Source organism: Podarcis pityusensis (genome assembly GCF_964106645.2).
Source record: "Podarcis pityusensis genome assembly, chromosome: 4".
NCBI classification, from domain to species: Eukaryota; Metazoa; Chordata; class Lepidosauria; order Squamata; family Lacertidae; genus Podarcis; species Podarcis pityusensis.
The window spans coordinates 10,539,186-10,560,582 of record NC_138027.1 but is presented as its reverse complement, the minus strand read 5'-3'; the positions used below and the strand labels follow the sequence as shown (position 1 = coordinate 10,560,582).

Here is a 21,397-nt window from a genome sequence, read left to right as displayed (position 1 = left end):
GAGTGGGGCGCACACACAAAGTGCGCGCGCACACATACATTGCTAACAAATTATTTATTGCAACCTACATATGGTGCGAACCTCTTTGGGGGTGCATGCAGCAAGCCACTGGCCTCTGCAAATCCCTTGCAAGCATTTTCCTTCTGGCAGAGATTGCCCCGAGTGCCGCCGTCCTTCTAGAGTAGGCGTTTGAATTCCGGTGCGTCTGGGATGAGCGGAGGAAACCCAGGCACACGGAATGGGGGTGGCCAGCCTAGATTTTCCTGGATTTCCTCTGCTCACAACACACAGGTGCGTCCTTTAGAGGAACTGCATTGCAAAGAAGCCTGAGCAGGACTAGAGGGTGGTAAATCACAGGGGGACAGCAAGGGACCTGTCATGGGAGATCTAGCAGAGCAGTTGTTTCCTCCATGGCTGGTGCCTCACTAACACATAACTAAAAAAGGTAAAGGGACCCCTGACCATTAGGTCCAGTCATGGCCAACTCTCGGGTTGCGGCACTCATCTCATTTTACTGGCCGAGGGAGCCGGCGTACAGCTTCCGGGTCATGTGGCCAGCATGACTAAGCCGCTTCTGGTGAAGCAGAGCAGCGCACGGAAACACCGTTTACCTTCCCGCAGGAGCAGTACCTATTTATCTACTTGCACTTTGACGTGCTTTCGAACTGCTAGGTTGGCAGGAGCAGGGGCCGAGCAACGGGAGCTCACCCCGTCGCGGGGATTCGAACCGCCGACCTTCTGATCGGCAAGTCCGAGGCCCTGTGGTTTAACCCACAGCGCCACCCGCTTCCCAACACATAACTAGAGTGGGCCAATAGAGGCTCCTGACCTTGACAGTGGAGCAGAAGGTACTAAAAATGAGATTTTTGAAGGATCACCCATGATGTCATGTTTCCTTTTGACTTGGTCAAAATTGGTCATGTTTTTAAAGATGTTTAATGAAAAAGTACTATTACTACAGTCGTACCTTGGTTTTCGAACAGCCTAGTTCTCGAACGTTTTGGCTCCCAAACGCCGCAAACCCAGAAGTGACTGTTCCAGTTTGTGAACTATTTTTGGAAGCCAAACATCCAATGGGGCTTCTGTGGCTTCCGATTGGCTGCAGGAGCTTCCTGTAGAAGCTGAAACAGGAGGAGAGAGGAGTGGAGATTTAGGCAGTCGTTGGGGACCTTCAGCCTCCACATCTCCAGATCCTGTTTCTTCTAGCAAAGAGTTAACTTCACTTACACTGTGTGATTTATTGCTGGCTGGCTTCCTGACAGCTACCCTGGCTGCAGCCTCCAAACCCCTCGCAGCAGAGTCACCCCCGCTCTGTTTTGCTTTCTGTTGCTCTCCAGGTATCCTGCACAAAGGAAACGGGGAGAACCAGTTCATCTCCCAGCAGCCACCTGTCATAGGGAGCATCATGGGGAACGGCCGCAGGAGGAGCATCTCCTGCCCCAGTTGCAATGGCCTTGCCGATGGGAACAAGCTTCTGGCTCCTGTTGCCTTGACTTGCGGCTCGGACGGAAGCCTTTACGTCGGGGACTTCAACTACATCCGTAGAATCTTCCCCTCCGGAAACGTCACCAACGTACTGGAATTAAGGTTAGGAGGGGATAGATCTGTCTACTACTGTGTCTCTTTTGAATTTGTGCATCCATTTAATAATAATAATAATAATAATAATAATAATAATAATAATAATAAATTATTTATACCCCGCCCATCTGGCTGGGTTTCCCCAGCCACTCTGGGCGGCTTCCAACAAAATATTAAAATACCGTAATGCATCAAACATTAAAAGCTTCCCTGAACAGGGCTGCCTTCAGATGTCTTCTAAATGTCAGGTAGTAGTTTATCTCTTTGACATCTGGTGGGAGGGCGTTCCACAGGGCGGGCGCCACCACCGAGAAGGCCCTCTGCCTGGTTCCCTGTAACTTGACTTCTCACAGTGAGGGAACCGCCAGAAGGCCCTCAGCACTGGACCTCAGTGTCCAGTCTGAACGATGGGGTGGAGACGCTTCTTCAGGTATGCTGGACTGAGGCCGTTTAGGGCTTTAAAGGTCAGCAGTAACACTTTGAATTGTGCACGGAAACGTACTGGATCCATTTCATCTCATTTTTATGCTAAACTGTGATTTTTCTTTTAAGCAACCCACACAAAAATCCATGTTTAAAATGCATATTTTCTCTCTCTCTCTAAATGTGCATTTCTAAATGTATTTTATCCTAAAATCCAGAGAAGTGCAGAATCCGAGTGACTGTGACAACACTGCCTGCACATTCAAAATCTGCAAAGAGCCAGTTCCACAAGCCCCCCAGTTCTGATAGCCAGCTTGAGCTATTATGGGATCCAGTAGCTAAGTGAGATCAAAACTTTGCAATGAAAGGACGGACAGGGCAAATGGGGCACAGGGAAGGTTTTGCCTGAGAAGCTGAGCATCTCCTTGGCGGCTCTTCTGCTGCCCACACTGCAAAATTAACATGCAGCCCCAAGGAAATGTCTAATATTGGAAAGGTAGCAGGGGTAATGGGAACATTAGAGAGTCATTCATAAGTAGGACAGCAAGTTAGCTGTGATTTATAGGTCCCAAACCTTCCTGAAGCTCCCTTCTTCTTCTTGGCCATCCTACCAACTTCCTGCAGAACAGGAACAAGTTGGAAGGGACAGTGCAAGCCAATGGAGAGCTCTGCAGATAATAATAATAATAATAATAATAATAATAATAATAATTTTTATTTATACCCTGCCCTCCCCAGCCAAGGCCGGGCTCAGGGCGGCTAACAAGCAATAATAAAAACAAGTTGAATGAATACAACTTAAAAACAAGATTAAAATACAACATTAAAATATTGAAACATCAAAATATTAAAATGTAGCCTTATCGCAGGAGGAGAAGGAAAAGAAAAAAGAAAGAGGGGGAAGGAATCAAATTGGCTCCAAGCGGAACAACTCTGTCTTACAGGCCCTGCATAAAGAAATCAGATCCCGCAGAGCCCTGGCCTCATGAGACAGAGCGTTCCACCAGGCCGGAGCCAGTGTTGAGAAGGCCCTGGCTCTGGTTGAAGCTAATCTAACTTCCTTAGGGCCCAGGACCACCAGGGTGTTGCTGTTTATGGACCTTGAGGCTCTCCGTGGGGCATACCGGGAGAGGCGGTCCCGTAGGTACAAGGGTCCTAGGCCATGAAGGGCTTTAAAGGTCAAAACCAGCACCTTAAATCTGACCCTGTACTCCACCGGGAGCCAGTGCAGCTGGAAAAGCACTGGGTGAATATGCTCCCATGGCAGGGACCCCGTGAGGAGCATCGCTGCAGCATTCTGCACCCGCTGGAGTTCAGTAAGTTCATAGAAGCGGGCAGGAAGCCTCTTTAGGGATTTGAAGGGGGGCTTTCTGCCGTCCGACATAATGGAAAGGTGACCTGCCATCGGAAGGAATTCTCCCCCTCTGTGCTTCCCTTGTGTCCATATTAGTGGAACGGCAACAGCGCTGAGAAGCTGCCAGAAAGATCTGTCCTTGACTCCCGCGACTGTCTCGAAAACGCAAGCCGTAGAGGGTTGGGTTTCAATATTGCGCAGCAGCAGAATCCAGCGCAACAGTTGTGCTTTGCAGAAACTCCTTGCACGAGTGTTTGTGCAACCTGCCGTTGCGTTCTCTTTGTGCAACAACATCCCAGCAGAGCAAGTAGTACACTTAAGGTGGCTTTAGTGTAGCACTAATGCAACCCATAATGTCCACACATCTAGAGATTGTGAAAGGGTTCGTTCCAAGCCTACCTTCGCTTTGAGTCTGGTGCCTCTAAAGAAATTAGTCCAAACCAGACAGGAGCCTACTTCCAAACTTCCTTTCCTGAGCACTCAAGATCCAAAAATTCTGGAAAGGAAGTGTTGCAGTCTTTTCCCACAGCCCAATTTCAAGCTAATGTTTGCTTCCTTAGTTAGCATTTAAAAAATAATAATGCAGGGACAAAATTGCAGGCACAATAAGTGGTATAAAACCACTTTGAATATGGTGTTATTAAGCATCCGGTGTTCAGGACCTGGGACTCTTAGAAACAAAAAATCTGGACTGAGACTGCTTTGGGTAAAGAGGTTTGCTTTAAAATAGTTTCCTTGCCCATGATTCCATGCAAACTGCAGCTCTTCCTACCATAATGCTCTGTAAATCCTGGGGTGGACTAGCCTATGCTTAGCTCAGGTCTGGTCTGGATCAATCCTGGTCTAGACTTTACAAAGCCATTCCTAAATCAGATGAGATCATATCGGGGAAGAAGGAGCCATGTTCAGTGGGAGAGACATGCTCTACGTGCAATAGGTCCCAGCGTCAGTCTCCAGCATCACTCCTTCCAAGTAGGCAGCAAGTGTGAGAAAGACCCTGGGGAGCTGTTGCCAGTCAGAGCAGACAACACTGGTCTAGGTGGGCAAATAGTCTCAATCACTTTAAAGGCAACCTTCTGCCCAGCCCAGCCCCCCCCCCCAAATCCTTTCCCAGATCCTCAGAAGAACAACTTACTTCCTTGCCTCCAAAGTAGGCATATGAAAGCAAGCCGTTTCTGTTTCTTTTGTGCTTAAACACCCAAGGATCAAGGAATTATTCAAGGCCCACAGACTGGCTGGTCTCGGCTAATGGCCATCCGGGGAAACTCTGGCTTTTTGGAGGGCGCAAACATTTTTTTCAAAGTGTGTTCCCTTGGAGAGGACTGCCATTTCAGTGTGGTTTCTTTGTAGGAAGCCCTGTTTTCCAGAGGGCTGTAAAACGAGGTTTCGGAAAAGGTTGCCGAGAGGGAAGGTTTGTAACTTTTGTTCGGGAACAACGACAAGAACAAAAAGCAGCCTCAACATCAGCGCAGCTCTCCCCTCTCTCTCTCCTGTGGCTGCTTTTTGAGCCTTGCTCAAACATTTTTTTAAAAAAAACACCGACGTGCATCGTTGCCCTCAACGCTGCAGCTGCTAAATTGCCTTTCTGTAAAATAGAAGAAGCACGCTGACCGGTGGTACGAACACGAATGCTCACAGTATGGGGCCTGTTTGCACAGCTGTTCTGTGCATTCACGAGGACACGGCGGTGAAAGGGGAAAGGTACCCGGTCCACCATGTGCAAGGAGGGCTGTATGAGTCGTCCCTAAAGCGCCAGGGAGATCTGTCTTGAGAAACGACATCTCGAGACGGAGGCAACCGTGGGAAACGCGGACCCCGTGACAACTGCTCTGCATCCCTCTGTACCTAAGCTGCAACTCCAAAGGCATCCAGGAGATCACTTTCTCTCCTCCGGCCCCCCAGTGATGGGCAGCAGCAACGTATAAGGCAGCTCCTCTGACAAGTAATCTCCATTATGAAATGTATCAGTGTCAGGCTTGCTAAATCTTTATTTATTATTGCTTTGTACAATGTGGTTGTTACTGTCAAGTTTTCAGCCTGCTAATAATGCTTCGGAGCTCAGCCGCTAACCTCTCTCTCCTCTCTCTCTCTCTCTCTCTCTCTCTCTCTCTCTCTCTTTCCTCCTCCTCCTGTCTTGTTCTTCTTCTGCTTTCCTGCTCTTCTGTCAGAAATAAAGATTTCAGACATAGGTAAGCCAACAAGCGGACAACCGTCGCTTTCTCTCCCTTCCTCCGTTGCGCGTTCTCTCTCGTTTATTACTTCTTGCCTGTTGAGCTATATGTAGATGGTTGGGTTTTTTTACATGGTGTATGGATTATTTGTCAAATGATATTTTATTGCTAGATGCCACACACACACACACACACACACAAATTACAGTGGATGCTCAGCTTGCGAACGTGATCCGTGCGGGATGCACGTTCGCAACCCGCAGTGGCGCATCTGTGCATGTGCAGGTTGTAATTCGGCGCTTCTGCGCATGCGCGATTTAGCGCTTCTGCGCATGCGCGGCCGCCGAAACCCGGAAGTAACCCGTTCTGGTACTTCTGGGTTTCGGCGGTCCTTAACCCAAAAAAACGCAGCCTGAAGCATCTGTAACCCGATGACTGTACAGACGAAACATGCCTTGCAAAGAGGAGTAGAGAAATGCATGCAGGAGGTGTTTTGGAGGTGTTTTGGCTCTGAATACCACTTGCTGCCCATCTCAAGTGGAAGGAGTGCTCATGTCTGGCTTTCCATTGACATCTGCTTGACCATTGTGAGGACAGGATCCTGGACTAGATGGGCCATTTGGTCTGATCCAACAGGGCATTTTTTTACATTCCTAAGTACTTTTCTAAAACCAAGCCCAGGACATGCCAAGATGATGTGCTTTCTGCACTTCAATTGTCTTTTCTGCCGGAGAGAAATGTTTGGAAGAGAGATCTCTTACTCTCTGGTAGCAGAGTTAAGCACAATGGCGATTGCTCCAAACACATTAGAATTTGGTTAGATCTACATCTGCCCTCATCCACCCATAAATGGACATTCCCCACAAAAATACCTAGGTTAGAATAAATCACAGAGATTTCAGACTGCTTTGGGTATCAAAATGTTGCATTTGTTTACGACGTTGTTGTATGGGAATCCAGATATCTTAAACCACTTATGCAGGGAAGGGAATCCGACTTTCCTAGCACAAATAAAGATTTGTTGTTGCTGGGGGTGGGGAATATGATCCTCTGTTGTGTGTGTGTGGTGCTTGTGTGCCTATTGAGACATAAGTGGGAAAATATTTTCAAGGGAGGCCCGTCCCACCAAAGCCTCGCTTACTGGGGTTGGGTGGTGGTGGCTTCCAGCAAAAATTTGCCGGGGTGGGTAGGGCACCCACAGGGTCGCCGCCCCACAGGATTTTGCCACCCAAGGCAGCTGGTTCATTCCTCCCCATATGCGGTCCAGACCTGAGGGTTTTGGTCCCCCATAGTTACATAAAAATGTGGCCGAACTCCTTTTCCTTTTTTAAACTCTGCGCTGATTGAAATTTGGTCAGGCAGCCAGATCAAATTAACTCAAGAGGTGGAACTGGCCTGTCGGCAACTACCTGCCCGTCACTTTTCTGAGGTGAAAAATGCTTTTTCTAGAAGGCCGCCAGGGGAGACTTGCCGGCACCTGTCACTCCTCCACACCTGAAGTGGTTAGAGGGGTCACATTGTCCAAATTGTCTGTGTGTCATTGTGTGTAAATCACCGCCATGGCCTCGTCCAATTTGACGAGAGGCTCCGCGGAAAGTGCTTTTGAAAGTCTTGGATGCGAACAAGGTGCTGGGGAATGTCAGCCGGTGGTTATTAATGCCTCTCCGGCCCACCTCCGGTGATTAGGAGCCGCTCAAGAGCTGACTGACATTCAGCCGAGCCTTGCTGGAGAAGAGCGGCGAACTCTTGGGGGCCTGATAAAAATGGATGGCGGATTCCCACAGGGCACCTTCCCCCCAACACACACACACAAAGTGGATTCTCAGGTTGAGTGACGGGCAGGTAAATGAAATAATACCCTGCCAGTTTGCTGTCATCGAGAAGGAATACAGATGGAGCCCAAACTGCCATCCCGAGTCGCTGAAGGTCAGAGTATTTTATTTAGCAAGAATCAGTGTCATCGTGCGCAGATGAAATCTGCTCAGACTTTAATAAGGTAAAATCACAGGGGGATATTCTGGGATAAATCAGATAGGTCTTCCCACAAACACCCCTCTCTTCTGCCCAGCTCCCTCGCTCTATGAAAAAGGTACTAAGTTAATTCAGTAGGCAGGGCAGAGGTATTATTATATATATATTTTACAAATTGAGGGATGCAGAGCATTTGGGAGAGAGGTGAAAGAAAAGGGCAAGGCTATGTAAAATGGCTGTTTCTAGCATGGCATGAGACTCGAATGAGCCAGGTGGGATGCTAGCTAGGTAAGTGATTTGCAACATGTTCTTTGGGTGGGTTTTGTTTTTACAAAATTAAGGCAGTGGCCAGACTCGCATGCCATGATAGGCCAGGGTTCCTCATCTGCGCTGTAGAATTAAAGCAGTATCATGGCACTTTAAACAGCTGTGGATTCCTCCAAAACAGGGGTCAGCAAACTTTTTCAGCAGGGGACCGGTCCACTGTCCCTCAGACCTTGTGGGGGGCCGGACTATTTTTTTGGGGGGGAGGGAATGTACAAATTCCTATGCCCCACAAATAACCCAGAGATGCATTTTAAATAAAAGCACACATTCTACTCACGTAAAAACACCAGGCAGGCCCCACAAATAACCCAGAGATGCATTTTAAATAAAAGAACACATTCTACTCATGTAAAAACACGCTGATTCCTGGACTGTCCATGGGCCAGATTTAGAAGGCGATTGGGCCGGATCCAGCCCCTGGGCCTTAGTTTGCCTACCCATACTCCAAAGAATCCTTGGAGCTATGGTTTGCTAAGGGTTCTGAAAGTCACTGGGAGACTCCTGTTCCCCTCAATAAAGGGCTTATCCAAACTTAATCTTTGTTCCGTATTTCTAGGCACAGGTTTGAGCTTCCCTGCCACTTTCCCCGCGAAAACCTGAATTGCCATTTGCTCCGATTCAGCAGTAGAGATCAGGCTTTCTTGGGGAAAGGGGTGGGGTTAAACAAACCAAATAATAATAATAACACGCTTGGAGACGAACCAGGAAAGTGTGGATCTCTGCCTAGCAAAATGTGAGGTGAAAGATAAGCCCATAATCTACAATTCTCAGAGATCTTCAGAAAGAGGGTTGGAGCAGGGAGGCTGGTTTCTCAGGGAGCAAAAGGCCACAATCCCAAGCTTGGATGTAATAGGAAGCCAAGCGTAATCATAGCCTCCTAGTTTGTTTTCACCTTCTTTCTCCAGGGAAAGAGCAAAGTGGGAAGGATCCAACGGCATGCACTAGCGTGCTGTTATGCATAATAAATGAAGGTTATTGTAATGTGTGAACACAGCCACTGGACTGGGCGCTCCACATAACTCTGTGAGCATCCCGCCCTCTGTCTAGTGACATAATCTCAAGGAATGAATAAGGATCAGATCAGAGCTACACACGAATAAAGTGAGACCTGAATCTCACAAGTCTCACTCTTGTGCCTCAGCTTTCGGGGGGAGGAGTCTGAAAAATATTGCACGGTACAAAAGCTCATTATTCCTCCTCCTCCAATAATGGGAGAACATTCTGCCTTTGCCCTCAGGCAATGTGTGAGCTTCATTTGACATCGCCCGTATAGCCAAACCTGATTGGCTGCATGGTGCTGTGACATCATCGCACCTGCAGCAGGATTCCTGATTGTCTTCCTGAGAATGTAGGAACAAGGTCAATATCCCGCCTCCTTTGTTTTTGCAGCCATAGCCCCGCTCATAAGTATTACCTGACCACGGACCCCATTTCCGGATCCATCTACCTCTCTGACACCAACAGCCGCCGTGTCTTTAGAATCAAGTCCATCACCGTGGTGAAAGACGTTGTGAAGAACTCAGAGGTGGTGGCCGGAACAGGAGACCAGTGTCTTCCCTTTGATGACACACGCTGCGGAGATGGTGGAAAAGCGACGGAGGCCACGCTCACAAACCCTAGGGGTAAGAGGGCCGTTCCTTAGCAGAATGCGGTGGCTTCAAAACAGGCAGGTTGGGTTGACCTGGGAGGTTCAGGTTGTTTTACTTTTTTAAAATGGGGAGACCCAATGCCTTTGATCTTTAGCTGGCAGCCCTGCAGATGTAATTTTAGTTGGTGTATGTCAAGGGCTCAGCCAAGCAGAGTTTGTCCACTTTTGAATTATCTCGTCACTACGTGTAAAACGGTTGCTGCAAAAGTCCTTATCCCAGCCTTCCGGGAAGTGGAAGAATCTTTTAGGCTGCCTGCAGGGCAACCTTGACAGGCGGGAGGGGCAGCCCCACCTGCCAATCACATGACATCGTGTGATTGCACCGTAGTTACGAAGTGCCTGACAGCCATGCATTGATGCCAAACACATTTTCGGAACAAACATGCATTTGTGTGTTGTTGTTGTTGTTGTGTGTGTGTGTGTGTGTGTGTGTGTGTGTGTGTGGATAGAGATAGATAGATAGATAGATAGATAGATAGATAGATAGATAGATAGATAGATATAGGTGATAGATAGATGATAGATCGATAGATAGATAGATAGATGATAGATAGAGATATAGAGGGAGGCAGGTGGCGCTGTGGGCTAAACCACAGAGCCTAGGGCTTTTGATGATCAGAAGGTCAGTGGTTTGAATCCCCGTGACGGGGTGAGCTCCCGTTGCTCAGTCCCTGCTCCTTCCCACCTAGCAGTTTGAAAGCACATCAAAGTGCAAGTAGATAAATAGGTAAGGGAAGGTAAACGGTGTTTCCATGCGCTGCTCTGGTTTGCCAGAAGCAGCTTAGTCATGCTGGCCACATGATCCGGAAGCTGTATGCCGGCTCCCTCGGCCATTAAAGTGAGATGAGCGCCGCAACCCCAGAGTTGGTCCCAACTGGACCTAATGGTCAGGGGTCCCCTTTACCTTTATAGATATAGATATAGATATATATAGTGAAGTTCTTTCTGCGCTGTTATCCAAGATGGGTTTGTTTCCTCTTCGCAGGCATCACGGTCGACAAATTTGGGTTCATCTATTTTGTGGATGGCACCATGATCCGGCGCATCGATCAGAACGGGATCATCTCAACGGTGCTCGGTTCCAATGACCTAACATCCGCCCGGCCTCTGAGCTGTGACTCAGTCATGGATATCTCCCAGGTATTTAAGGCCCCTTCATTCCTTCTCCACTGTCAAAACTGTGCGTCATCTGCCACGGCAGAACTTCTCCATCTCTTGTCTGGCAAGCCAATTACCTTTTCCTCCTCCAGGCACCTTTTCCTTACAGGCTGCGCTGCCTCCCCACATTCTGTTACAGCACCTTCTCGCTCAGAAGTTGGAATGTTTATGCATATTCTATCGTCGCTGTTTAGTAATTGAGGCAATGTGCAGAGCGTGCTAAAAACAACAACTAAACAGCAATTCAGAACAACTCCCCAAAAAATTTAAAAAATAGAATATACATTTTTTTAAAAAAGATACAAAAAATTGAGGTTTTTCATCCAGCTGGAAAATCTTACTGATGCAGAGAAAAAACAGATACTGAGCACCTGTCATGTATCGACAGGAATGCTTTTCCACATTTGCATTTGCAGCAGGCTTCTGACATCTTAGGAACCTGTAGGAGAAGCTTTCCTACAGACTACAGTGAGCCACCTTCTGAGTGTATAAAGCAAGGCATCCCCAAACTTGGCCCTCCAGCTGTTTTGGGACTACAATTCCCATCATCCCTGACCACTGGTCCTGTTAGCTAGGGATGATGGGAGTTGTAGTCCCAAAACAGCTGGAGGGCAGAGTTTGGGGGTGCCTGGTATACAGTCTTGAGCTACGTAAGACCTTTTATGTTAATATCAAAATCCTGAACTTGGCCTGGCAACAGATTGGCAGCCATTGCAAATACCACAAGCAAGGTGTATTTGCACCAGTTTGCCCCTTGATCTGCCCTAACTGGCCTGCAGACAGCCCCCAAGAGCAGCCCCACATGGAGGGCATTGCAGTCATCTGACCTTGAGGTTGCCAACACATGGGCAACTTTGGTGAAGCTATTGCGTGGCATCACTACAGCTCAATAGGAAACGCTTCCGCAAAGGTTCTCGTGGGCTGCCACAGCTCTGCTCATTCCAAAGTATCCACCACAAATAAATCCTCTTCATTCCTGTCTCACGACCTTCCAATATCTTCATTTTTGGCCTGTCTGCACTGAAATCAGCATTCTGCAGTGTTTTTGGAAAGAAGGTACATGGGAACTCTCAATCTGCGGTGCCCTCAAACTGCAGTAATGTAGGGATTCCCAGCTGTATCATCACACATTTGCAGTCTGGGAGACTGGATTATCCGGCTGAGTGCAGAGGTCTTCTGGGAGCGGAAATGGCCTGATTTGTCTCCTTATTCTCAAGCCACTTCCTGTGTTCCAAGCTGGGCTTTAAATGTCCCTTTTGACTGTAAGCACTCTGGACAGCGTCTTTGTCACATCGGAACAGCAACTGGCACACTGTGTGCACACAATCAATATTGTGGAACTGGAGACCTGCAAATATTTTGCTGGTTGTGTCAAATCCATATGCATTTTTATTTCCTTTCCTTAAGTTCATCTTTTACCTGCATGGCCCGTTCGGCTGCCTGTCCCCTAGTGCTCATGAAGTTGTTGTTGTTTAGTCGTTTAGTCGTGTCCGACTCTTTGTGACCCCATGGACCAGAGCACGCCAGGCACTCCTGTCTTCCACTGCCTCCTGCAGTTTGGTCAAACTCATGCTGGTAGCTTCAAGAACACTGTCCAACCATCTCATCCTCTGTCATCCCCTTTTCCTTGTGCCCTCTATCTTTCCCAACATCAGGGTCTTTTCCAGGGAGTCTTCTCTTCTCATGAGGTGGCCAAAGTATTGGAGCCTCAGCTTCTGGCTTAGATGAGCCTTTTGCAGCTGCCTTCTGACTTTATCCCCATTTCCTTTGCCCTGTCTTTTACCACCTGCCTTCTAGTCTTGAGATTCATCTCAAGCCATTTCACTTTTTCCAGCCACTGAACTGCTTTGTCAACGTTCCGCCCTCAGAATATGAGCATTCTCTGACATCACTGCAGCTCAGCCAATGGCTAAGAGACTACTGCAGTTGGCAATTTGTGTCAGAGAGAGAGAGAGAGAGAGAGATCAATATATGATAGTATAGCTCAATGGTTGCCATTAATTTAATTTGATTTTGAATTGATTTTAAAATGAATTGATTTTAGAATGCTGTGTTGCTTTTCTAGTTGTTAGCCGCTCTGAGCCTGGCTTTGGCTGGGCGGGCGTGTTATAAATAATTTATTATTATTATTATTATTAGGAGTCAGCATATACATCGCAATGCAGCCTAAATTCAAAATGGCTTCAGGTCTGCCATTACATACACAACTCATTTGCTCATCGGAAGTACTTTTTCTTTCCGTATGTGTCGGAGACTTCCTAAATTGGACACAGCACATTTTGGAGTGGGACTGGTTCAAATTAATATCTCAGAAACAGTGGTTGAAGTCTGTTCTGCCCAAATTATCAACAGCAGGAAAACGAAGAATCTTGAATTGCTTCAGATTGCAAATGGCTTTCATGCTGGGCTTTTTCAGTCCAGCTGCTCAATTTTTATTTTTATTTTTTTATATAGGAAAAAAAAATCTATTTTGACACCTGCATTTCTTAGCACAAGGTAGGCAAACTGATGCTGCTCAGGGCTCGGTTTTCAGGGGCACTGTCCGTCCCGATAATCAGCACCAGCCTGGAGCCATAACCTCTAAATCTGCCAGGGGTTGCACGCCTCAAATAATTATTATTACGGCTTGGGGGATGAAACTTTGTTCTGCGGAACCACAGCTCCTAGCTGGAAAGCTTGAGCACTGTAAGTTAGGCACAATGGAAGTCAATGGGGTTTTTTCTTTTCTTTCCACAACCACCCATGCAATTTCCAGGCATCCACCTGGCACCTGTTCCTTTGCTTCTTTCTCCCCCTAATTTGAAAAGATTGCTCCCGCTCCATTGTGGCAGCTACCCCACCGTCTGCCATTTATGAGCGGGATAAAAATTACAGCCCTACAAAAGTCACCTGCCTAGTGGACCAGAGGTAAAGTTTGATTGTTTAAAAAAATCTGTCTTGGCAAACATTGTGACTTCTCTTCTGCAAGCAGGGGCTTGATATATACTTAGACCTGCGATTTCCTCCACCATCTCTCCACTCAAACTAGATTGTTATTTTTTAAGTCCTCTTTAAAAGCACCACCAAACTACAGTGGTACCTCGGGTTACAGGCGCTTCAGGTTACAGAGTCGGCTAACCCAGAAATAGTACCTCAGGTTAAGAACTTTACCTCAGGTTGAGAACAGAAATTGCACGGCGGCAGCAGCGGGAGGCCCCATTAGCTAAAGTGGTACCTCAGGTTAAGAACTGTTTAAGGTTAAGAACGGACCTCCAGAACGAATTACCGTATTTTTCACTCTATAAGACACACCAGAGCACAAGACGCACCTAGTTTTTGGAGGAGGAAAACAAGAAAAAAAATATTCTGAATCTCAGAAGCCAGAACAGCAAGAGGGATCGCTGCACAGCGAAAGCAGCAATCCCTCTTGCTGTTCTGGCTTCTGGGATAGCTGCGCAGCCTGCATTCGCTCCATAAGACGCACACACATTTCCCCTTACTTTTTAGGAGGGAAAAAGTGAGTCTTCTAGAGCAAAAAATACGGTAAGTTCTTAACCCGAGGTACCACTGTACAGCTTGTTTAGTTACCTGCTGAGCCTTTGGAATGGCTGCCTCTAGACCTCCTCACACCAGCCTTCCCTGGGGAAGCAGCTAGAGAAGGTGCGCATGGAATGTAACACAATAATAGCTCTGATGTGGCCTGACTTGCCCATTGATCCTTTCTTCTTTCTCCACAGTAGCCAGCTTTGGGGGAATCCCACAGCAGGAGTGCCAACTTGGCCCCGTGACTGTGGGTACCCAGGACCATGGGTGCCATGCAGCGTGCACTGAAATTTGTGGGTTCCCAGCCCCTTCATGGGGAATTTTGTGGGTGCTCAGGCACCCGGAGGGAGCTCAAAGGTCCATGAACAACCATAGTTTAGAGGTCCCAGGCCCTAAGGAAGTCAGACTATCCTCCACCAGGGCCAGGTCCTGTGATGGCTCCGACCTGGTGGAATACTCTGCCCCATGAGACCAGGGCCCTTCAGGATTTAACCTCCTTCCATCGGGCCTGTAAGACAGAGCTATTCCGCCTGGCGTTTAATTTGAATTCAGCCTGATCGTCTATTTCCCTTCTCTTCCCTCCCCCTCCCCTTTTATGAAGATCACCCGCTCTGGGATCCCACAGCTAATTCTCCCCTGGCCTCCTCGCTGGCCCAAGTAGGACCAATTCAGCCAGCTAGCCCTGGGGATTATCTAAAGCTTATTTCCCCTAAATTTTGAATTTTATTGTTATTCATGTTTTTATACTGTATTTTATGCTGCTTTTATAATTAAGTGTTTTAAATTTGTTGTTAGCCGCCCTGAGCCCGGTTTTTGAACTGGGAAGGGCGGGGTATAAATAAATTATTATTATTATTATTATTATTATTATTATTATTATTATTATTCTCTGAAGGACCAGGTGCACAGCCTGGAGTTAATTTTGGACTCACAGCTGTCCATGGAGGTGCAGGTCAATTCTGTGTCCAGGGCGGCTGTCTACCAGCTCCATCTGGTATGCAGGCTGAGACCCTACCTGCCCGCAGACTGTCTCCCCAGGGTGGTGCATGCTCTGGTTATCTCCCGCTTGGACTACTGCAATGAGCTCTACGTGGGGCTACCTTTGAAGGTGACCCGGAAACTACAACTAATCCAGAATGTGGCAGCTAGACTGGTGACTGGGAGCGGCTGCCGAGACTACAGAACACCGGTCTTGAAAGACCTACATTGGCTGCCAGTACGTTTCCGAGCACAATTCAAAGTGTTGGTGCTGACCTTTAAAGCCCTGAACAGCCTCGGCCCAGTATACCTGAAGGAGTGTCTCCACGCCCATTGTTCTGCCCAGACACTGAGGTCCAGCTCTGAGGGTCTTCTGGCAGTTCCCTCACTGCAGGAAGTGAAGCTACAGGGAACCAGGCAGAGGGCCTTTTCGGTAGTGGCACCCTCACTGGGGAACACCCTCCCATCAGATGTCAAGGAAATAAAGAACTACCAAACTTTTAGAAGACATTGGAAGGCAGCCCTGTATTAGGAAGCTTTTAATGTTTGACATTTTATTATTTTTGTTATATTTTTCTGGAAGCTGCCAAAAGTGGCTGGGGAAACCCAGTCAGATGGGCAGGGTATTATTATTATTATTATTATTATTATTCCAACTGAACTTTAGGAAGCTTTATGGTCCATCATATTTCCCCAGCTCCCCAGCTTTCCCCAACTCCATCTCATCGTTGGTTGCATTTTGAAAAATGCATACAATACGTCTTCTCTATATAGTCTTTGCAAAAGCTTTTAGAAAGCAGCCATCTGGAGCCCAGGCTCTCATTCTTCCTTCTTTCAAAGGCGATGGACCTGTTTTCGAGTCGCCCGCTTGCATCTCGCAGATGCTGGCGAGAGGTCTCTTTAAAACCACCCCGGTTAGGGAACTCTCCCTTCTTTCATCCTATAAAGCCGCTCTCGAGGTCTCTTCAGTCAGAGCCCCTCAGGCAGTGAGGGACCAGCAGCCATAAAATATTTAGCCCTCGTTGTTGACAAGGAATTGGTTTTAAGAAAGGGAGGGGGCTGGAATTCCCTCGCCGTTTCCGAATAAACTTACATTCTTGATGCTAACTCAAGGTTGCAAGCATAGTAGCAGGCGCTCAGAAGGCTGTCGGCAAGGCAGAGAGGCATGCATTATTGAAGGGGAAACCACATGCTGTCATGTTTTACTACAGGAAGGGTTAAGGAGGGCCAGGAGCCAAAAGGGAGGAAAAAAAGAGACCAGATGCAGCTTTGTCGGTGGCCTAGTTCCCACCGAGGCAGTAAACCTAAGTTGTTGGGTGGTACCATTTCAGAGTATAGGTAGGACTGATGTCTCGTCTACCTGAAGGGATGGTGGTCTCTATCTCTCTCCAGCTCCAGCGCGCTCTCTCTCTCTCTCTCTCTTAATGGCTCTGTCACTACCAAAGAAATATAATAAACAAATCGAAAGAGAACCTACCCAAGTGACGCTGTTTACCCAACATGTACACTAAGTAGAGGAGTATATCTTTCTCTCCCCCTCTTCCTCCCCAACCTTATACAGTGGTACCTCGGGTTAAGAACTTAATTCGTTCCAGAGGTCCGTTCTTAACCTGAAACTGTTCTTAACCTGAAGCACCACTTTAGCTAATGGGGCCTCCCGCTGCCGCCGCACCGCCGGAGCACGATTTCTGCTCTCATCCTGAAGCAAAGTTCTTAACCCAAGGTACTATTTCTGGGTTAGCGGAGTCTGTAACCTGAAGCATCTGTAACCTGAGGTACCACTGTATTGCATAGAACAGTACAGTCATAATTTCGGTTGAAGTAGCTTCGGGTTGAGCATTTTCAGGTTACGCTCCGCAGCGACCTGGAAGTAACAGAATGCGTTACTTCCGGGTTTTGCCACATGCGCAGACGCTCAAAATGACATCACGCGCATGCGCGGAAGTGGCGAATCGCAACCCGTGCACGCGCAAACGCGGGTTACGTTCACTTCAGGATGTGAACGGGGCTCCGGAACGGATCCTGTTCACATCCAGATGTACCACTGTAATGTCTAGGGTTGTCATATTTTGAAGAGCAAAAAAGAGGACGCGGTGACGACTCTCTATTTTAAATGCCCCTACTGTATGTAGGCTATAGAAGCTGTGATATATTGTTGAGTGGGGCAGGAGAAGAGAAGAGGAAAGCAAGTCTCCAACCACCAGCTATGTCTCATCCAGAAAATATAGCCAGAGACATTTTGGCAAATTTTGAAAAATCCACCCAGACAGGAAATTTTACCCCTGGGAAAGAGGACGTGTCCCAGGGGAAAAGAGGACATGTGGAACCCCATGACATTAGGCTAATGAGACATTAGCCATCTCTTGAGGTTAGGCTGGGCCTGGATATCCAACATTGTGCAGTGCGTTAAGCTAGATGCCCCATAAAGCTGCCTCTGATTTAGCAATGCTGCGTCCGAAAGCTTAAGAAGAACAAAACTTTCAAAGAAACCCCTGCAAAAAAACCTTTGCACCTCGAAGATGAGAGGCCAGGCCAAAAGCTTCCAACGTAGCTCTCTCCATGACATACCGGTTTACTATTTGATGTCTACTGACTGGGTCCCCCCCCCCCAAAAAAAATGACCCCTGAATTTTTGAATTTTATTGATATTGATGCTGCATTTTATGTTGTATTTTATGCTGTTTTAAAGTCGCATTTAAATCAGTGCTTTATATTTGCTATTAGCCGCCCTGAGCCCAGTTTTTAAACCAGGAAGGGCGGGGTATAAATAAAAAATTATTATTATTATTATTATCATCATCATCATCATCTGCAGGATATTTGATGTTGTTTATTTTATTTTTATTTCTTTTCAAATATTGCTTTGCCATCTTGCAGGGGGCAACCTGCCTACAAGGCAACAGCACCCTTAGATAAATGAAACGGAGAAAACAAAATATTTCATTCAGGTGAAACTAGAACGCACTAAAACAGCAGTCTGAAGACATTTCACAGCCCAGCACAAACAATTTAAACAATTAAGGAGTGTAGGGGGGGAGGGCATTTTAAACCAGCAGCAGCAATTTAATAAACCATTAAATAATCAGAAGCTCGCCAGCTTGAAATTAATGGGTTTTCAAAAGCCTGTTTAAAAACCAATACAGATGTCCAAATGTATATACTTGGGGGGGGGGGAGATCTCCCCACTGTCTCTGGCACATGCCAGTCTAATTAGAGAGAAGAGCATTCGTTTACATGGGCACCCATTGGCATTCTGAAGGGAAGCAGCACAGACATATATTCACAACCTCAATGAGAACTAGACCCATGACAGTAGCTTTTGCTTAAGATGGACAGCCACCTTGCAGCAATTTCTGTGGTGTTTTCTTTTCTTTGGGGTCTACACAAGCTGGGAAGCTGCTGCCGTTCAGGGCCAGAAGATAAGGAGATTTCACCTAATTAGGGCTGGGCTGGAGGGACGGATTCAGCTTGGTTAATATTTAAAGGCGGATCTTATCCAATTTGCATTTTCTAAAACATGTTGCAAACTAAAACACAACCATCTCTTGATTAGGGCTGAGCCAAAACAGTCATCTTAATTTTTTTGCCCATGGTTCTTGTCCGTTCTTCTCTTCGGCCATGATGGGGGGAAAACTGCAGTTAAATCAATATCTGCTTTTTGCTCTGGACATTCAGCCACTCTCGTGGTGAGGATCCCTGGATCCTGAGCTGAAATGATACATGGCTTCATGCTTCATTTGCCAGGGATCCTGAGCCACAATGAGCCCTTCTCTATAATTGCAGAATGTGCTTCGAATTTAAGAGTGTGGCAGTTTGGGTTTAAAGGGCTACAATCAGGACCTATCAGAATCTTAGTATAAGGACCCAGTTCCCAAACCCGTTTCTCTTATGCTGTTTTCTACATTGTGTTTCAAGTCACAATGTAGAACAGAGTCCCTTTAGTAAGTAATGCATCTAATTTTCAAAAAATCCATTTTATTTTATTTTTTAAAATATTCTAATTTTAAAAATTCCACGTATACACGCTAGTACATAATTTAGTTTTTTTGTTTCGTCGACTTCGCATCCCGCTTTCCATGGTGATTTTGTTCTCTCCCCCTTTGCTGTCGTTTGTCTCTTATGTCATAACATTATTACAGTATTACTTGGCCCTCCAGATGTTTGGAGACTACAACTCCCATCATCACTGACCACTGGTCCTGTTAGCTAGGGATGAATCAGAGTAAATGTCAGTTCAGGTTTTTGCGGGGAAAGTGGCAGGGAAGCTCAAACCTAGCTAGGGATGATGGGAGTTGTAGTCCCAGAACATCTGGAGCAGGCTTCCTCAACCTCGGCCCTACGACTCCCATCATCCCTAGCTAGCAGGACCAGTGGTCAGGGATGATGGGAATTGTAGTCTCAAAACATCTGGAGGGCCGAGGCTGAGGAAGCCTGATCTGAAGGGCTGAGTTTGCCTATGCCTGTCCTAGAACCAGAAATATTTCCTTGCTGGCCACCGTAAACAGCAGGAGGGGTCTAGGAGCTAGGAAGTAACTGCCAGGGGGGAGAAGCGGACACTTGGAGCAACAGCTCAAGAAAGGGGGAGTACATTCCATGTCTCTGTTGTTGTTTGAAATAATTTTTAATTGGCTTTTATATATACAGAGTAATAACAAAATTCTTTATAAAATCAATCCATGAGATTTTCTGAATCTCGTGACTTCCCCCCCCCCCTTAACATGGATCCTAGTAACAATTTTTTTACCAATCTACATATCAATATATTCTCCATAATTCTCATTACTATAAGTTATGCATAAACCTCGTCGCTTTACAAGTGATTCTTAAGTCCAGCTAACGTTTTAATTTGCTTACAATGTTCTCTTAGGTAGATTATTAGTTTTCCCCATTCTTTTTTAAGGTCCTTATCTTCTTGATTCCTGAGTCTCCCGGTTGATTTTGCCATCTTGGCATAGTCCAGCATGTTGATAAATAAAAGAACTGAAAGACGCTCTCCATGTCTCAGATCTCACCGGGCAGTTAGCCCAGTGAGCTGTTGAACGGCACCCTCGTGACAGATATATGATACAATAACAATCCATTTATTCTTGCGTAACCCACATATAAACCAAGACACTATTCTTGCAATGTTAACACGAATGGTGGTGGTCCTAAGAACCGTTTCTGCTTCTTTCCGTTCTGTTAGGTCCGCCTGGAGTGGCCTACGGACCTGGCGGTCAACCCGATGGACAATTCTCTGTACGTCCTCGACAACAACGTGGTACTGCAGATTTCCGAAAACCACCAAGTGCGCATCCTGGCAGGGAGGCCGATGCATTGTCAGGTTCCGGGCATCGACCACTTCCTTCTCAGTAAGGTGGCCATCCATGCTACTTTGGAATCGGCCACAGCTCTGGCCGTTTCTCACAGCGGCGTCCTGTACATCACGGAGACGGACGAGAAGAAGATCAACCGCATCAGGCAGGTCACCACCAACGGGGAAATCTCTCTGGTGGCCGGCGCCCCGAGCGGCTGCGACTGCAAAAACGACGTCAGCTGCGATTGCTTTTCCGGCGACGACGGCTACGCAAAGGACGCCAAGCTCAACGCCCCTTCCTCCCTGGCGGTGTGCGCGGACGGGGAGCTGTACGTGGCTGACCTCGGGAACATCCGGATCCGTTTCATCCGGAAGAACAAGCCGTTCCTCAACACGCAGAACTTGTACGAGTTGTCCTCGCCCATCGACCAAGAGCTCTACTTGTTTGACACCAGCGGCAAACACCTTTTCACCCAGAGCCTCCCCACCGGAGATTACCTCTACAACTTCACCTACACCGGAGACGGGGACATCACCCTGATCACCGACAACAATGGAAACCTGGTCAACATCCGGAGGGATTCCACCGGGATGCCGCTCTGGCTGGTGGTACCGGACGGGCAGGTCTACTGGCTGACCATTGGCACCAACAGCGCCCTGAAGAGCGTGACAGCCCAGGGGCACGAGGTGGCCATGATGACCTATCACGGCATTTCGGGCCTCCTTGCCACCAAGAGCAATGAAAACGGGTGGACGACGTTCTATGAGTGAGTATTTTGTTGGGCGTAACAGAATCCCAGATCGTGTTAAGAATTTCGCCATCATTTATTGCACCAACCAAAGGCCATGGCGTCATCCAACAGTTGCCACACATACAGTAAAACCATGACCAACATTAAGGAGATAGGAAGAGCTTCTCTGAATCAGACCAAAGGCCTGTGTAGTCCAGTGGCCAAGCAGATACTCTT

At 47.2% G+C, this 21,397-nt stretch overlaps 1 protein-coding gene across 10 annotated transcripts in view; it reads left to right on the top strand.

Annotated features, from left to right (window-relative positions):
* TENM4 (teneurin transmembrane protein 4) overlaps positions 1–21,397 on the top strand; it is a 645,695-nt gene that overhangs the window by 587,843 nt on the left and 36,455 nt on the right. For 8 of the 10 annotated variants that reach the window (XM_081001709.1, XM_081001708.1, XM_081001716.1 and 5 more), the window contains 5 exons: positions 1,338–1,587; positions 5,527–5,547; positions 9,217–9,449; positions 10,461–10,615; positions 20,319–21,196. In XM_081001709.1, the coding sequence (XP_080857835.1) occupies positions 1,338–1,587; positions 5,527–5,547; positions 9,217–9,449; positions 10,461–10,615; positions 20,319–21,196 (1,537 nt within the window). The remainder of the gene's footprint in view (positions 1–1,337; positions 1,588–5,526; positions 5,548–9,216; positions 9,450–10,460; positions 10,616–20,318; positions 21,197–21,397) is intronic. The other 2 variants (XM_081001713.1, XM_081001711.1) reach the window with 1 other exon arrangement.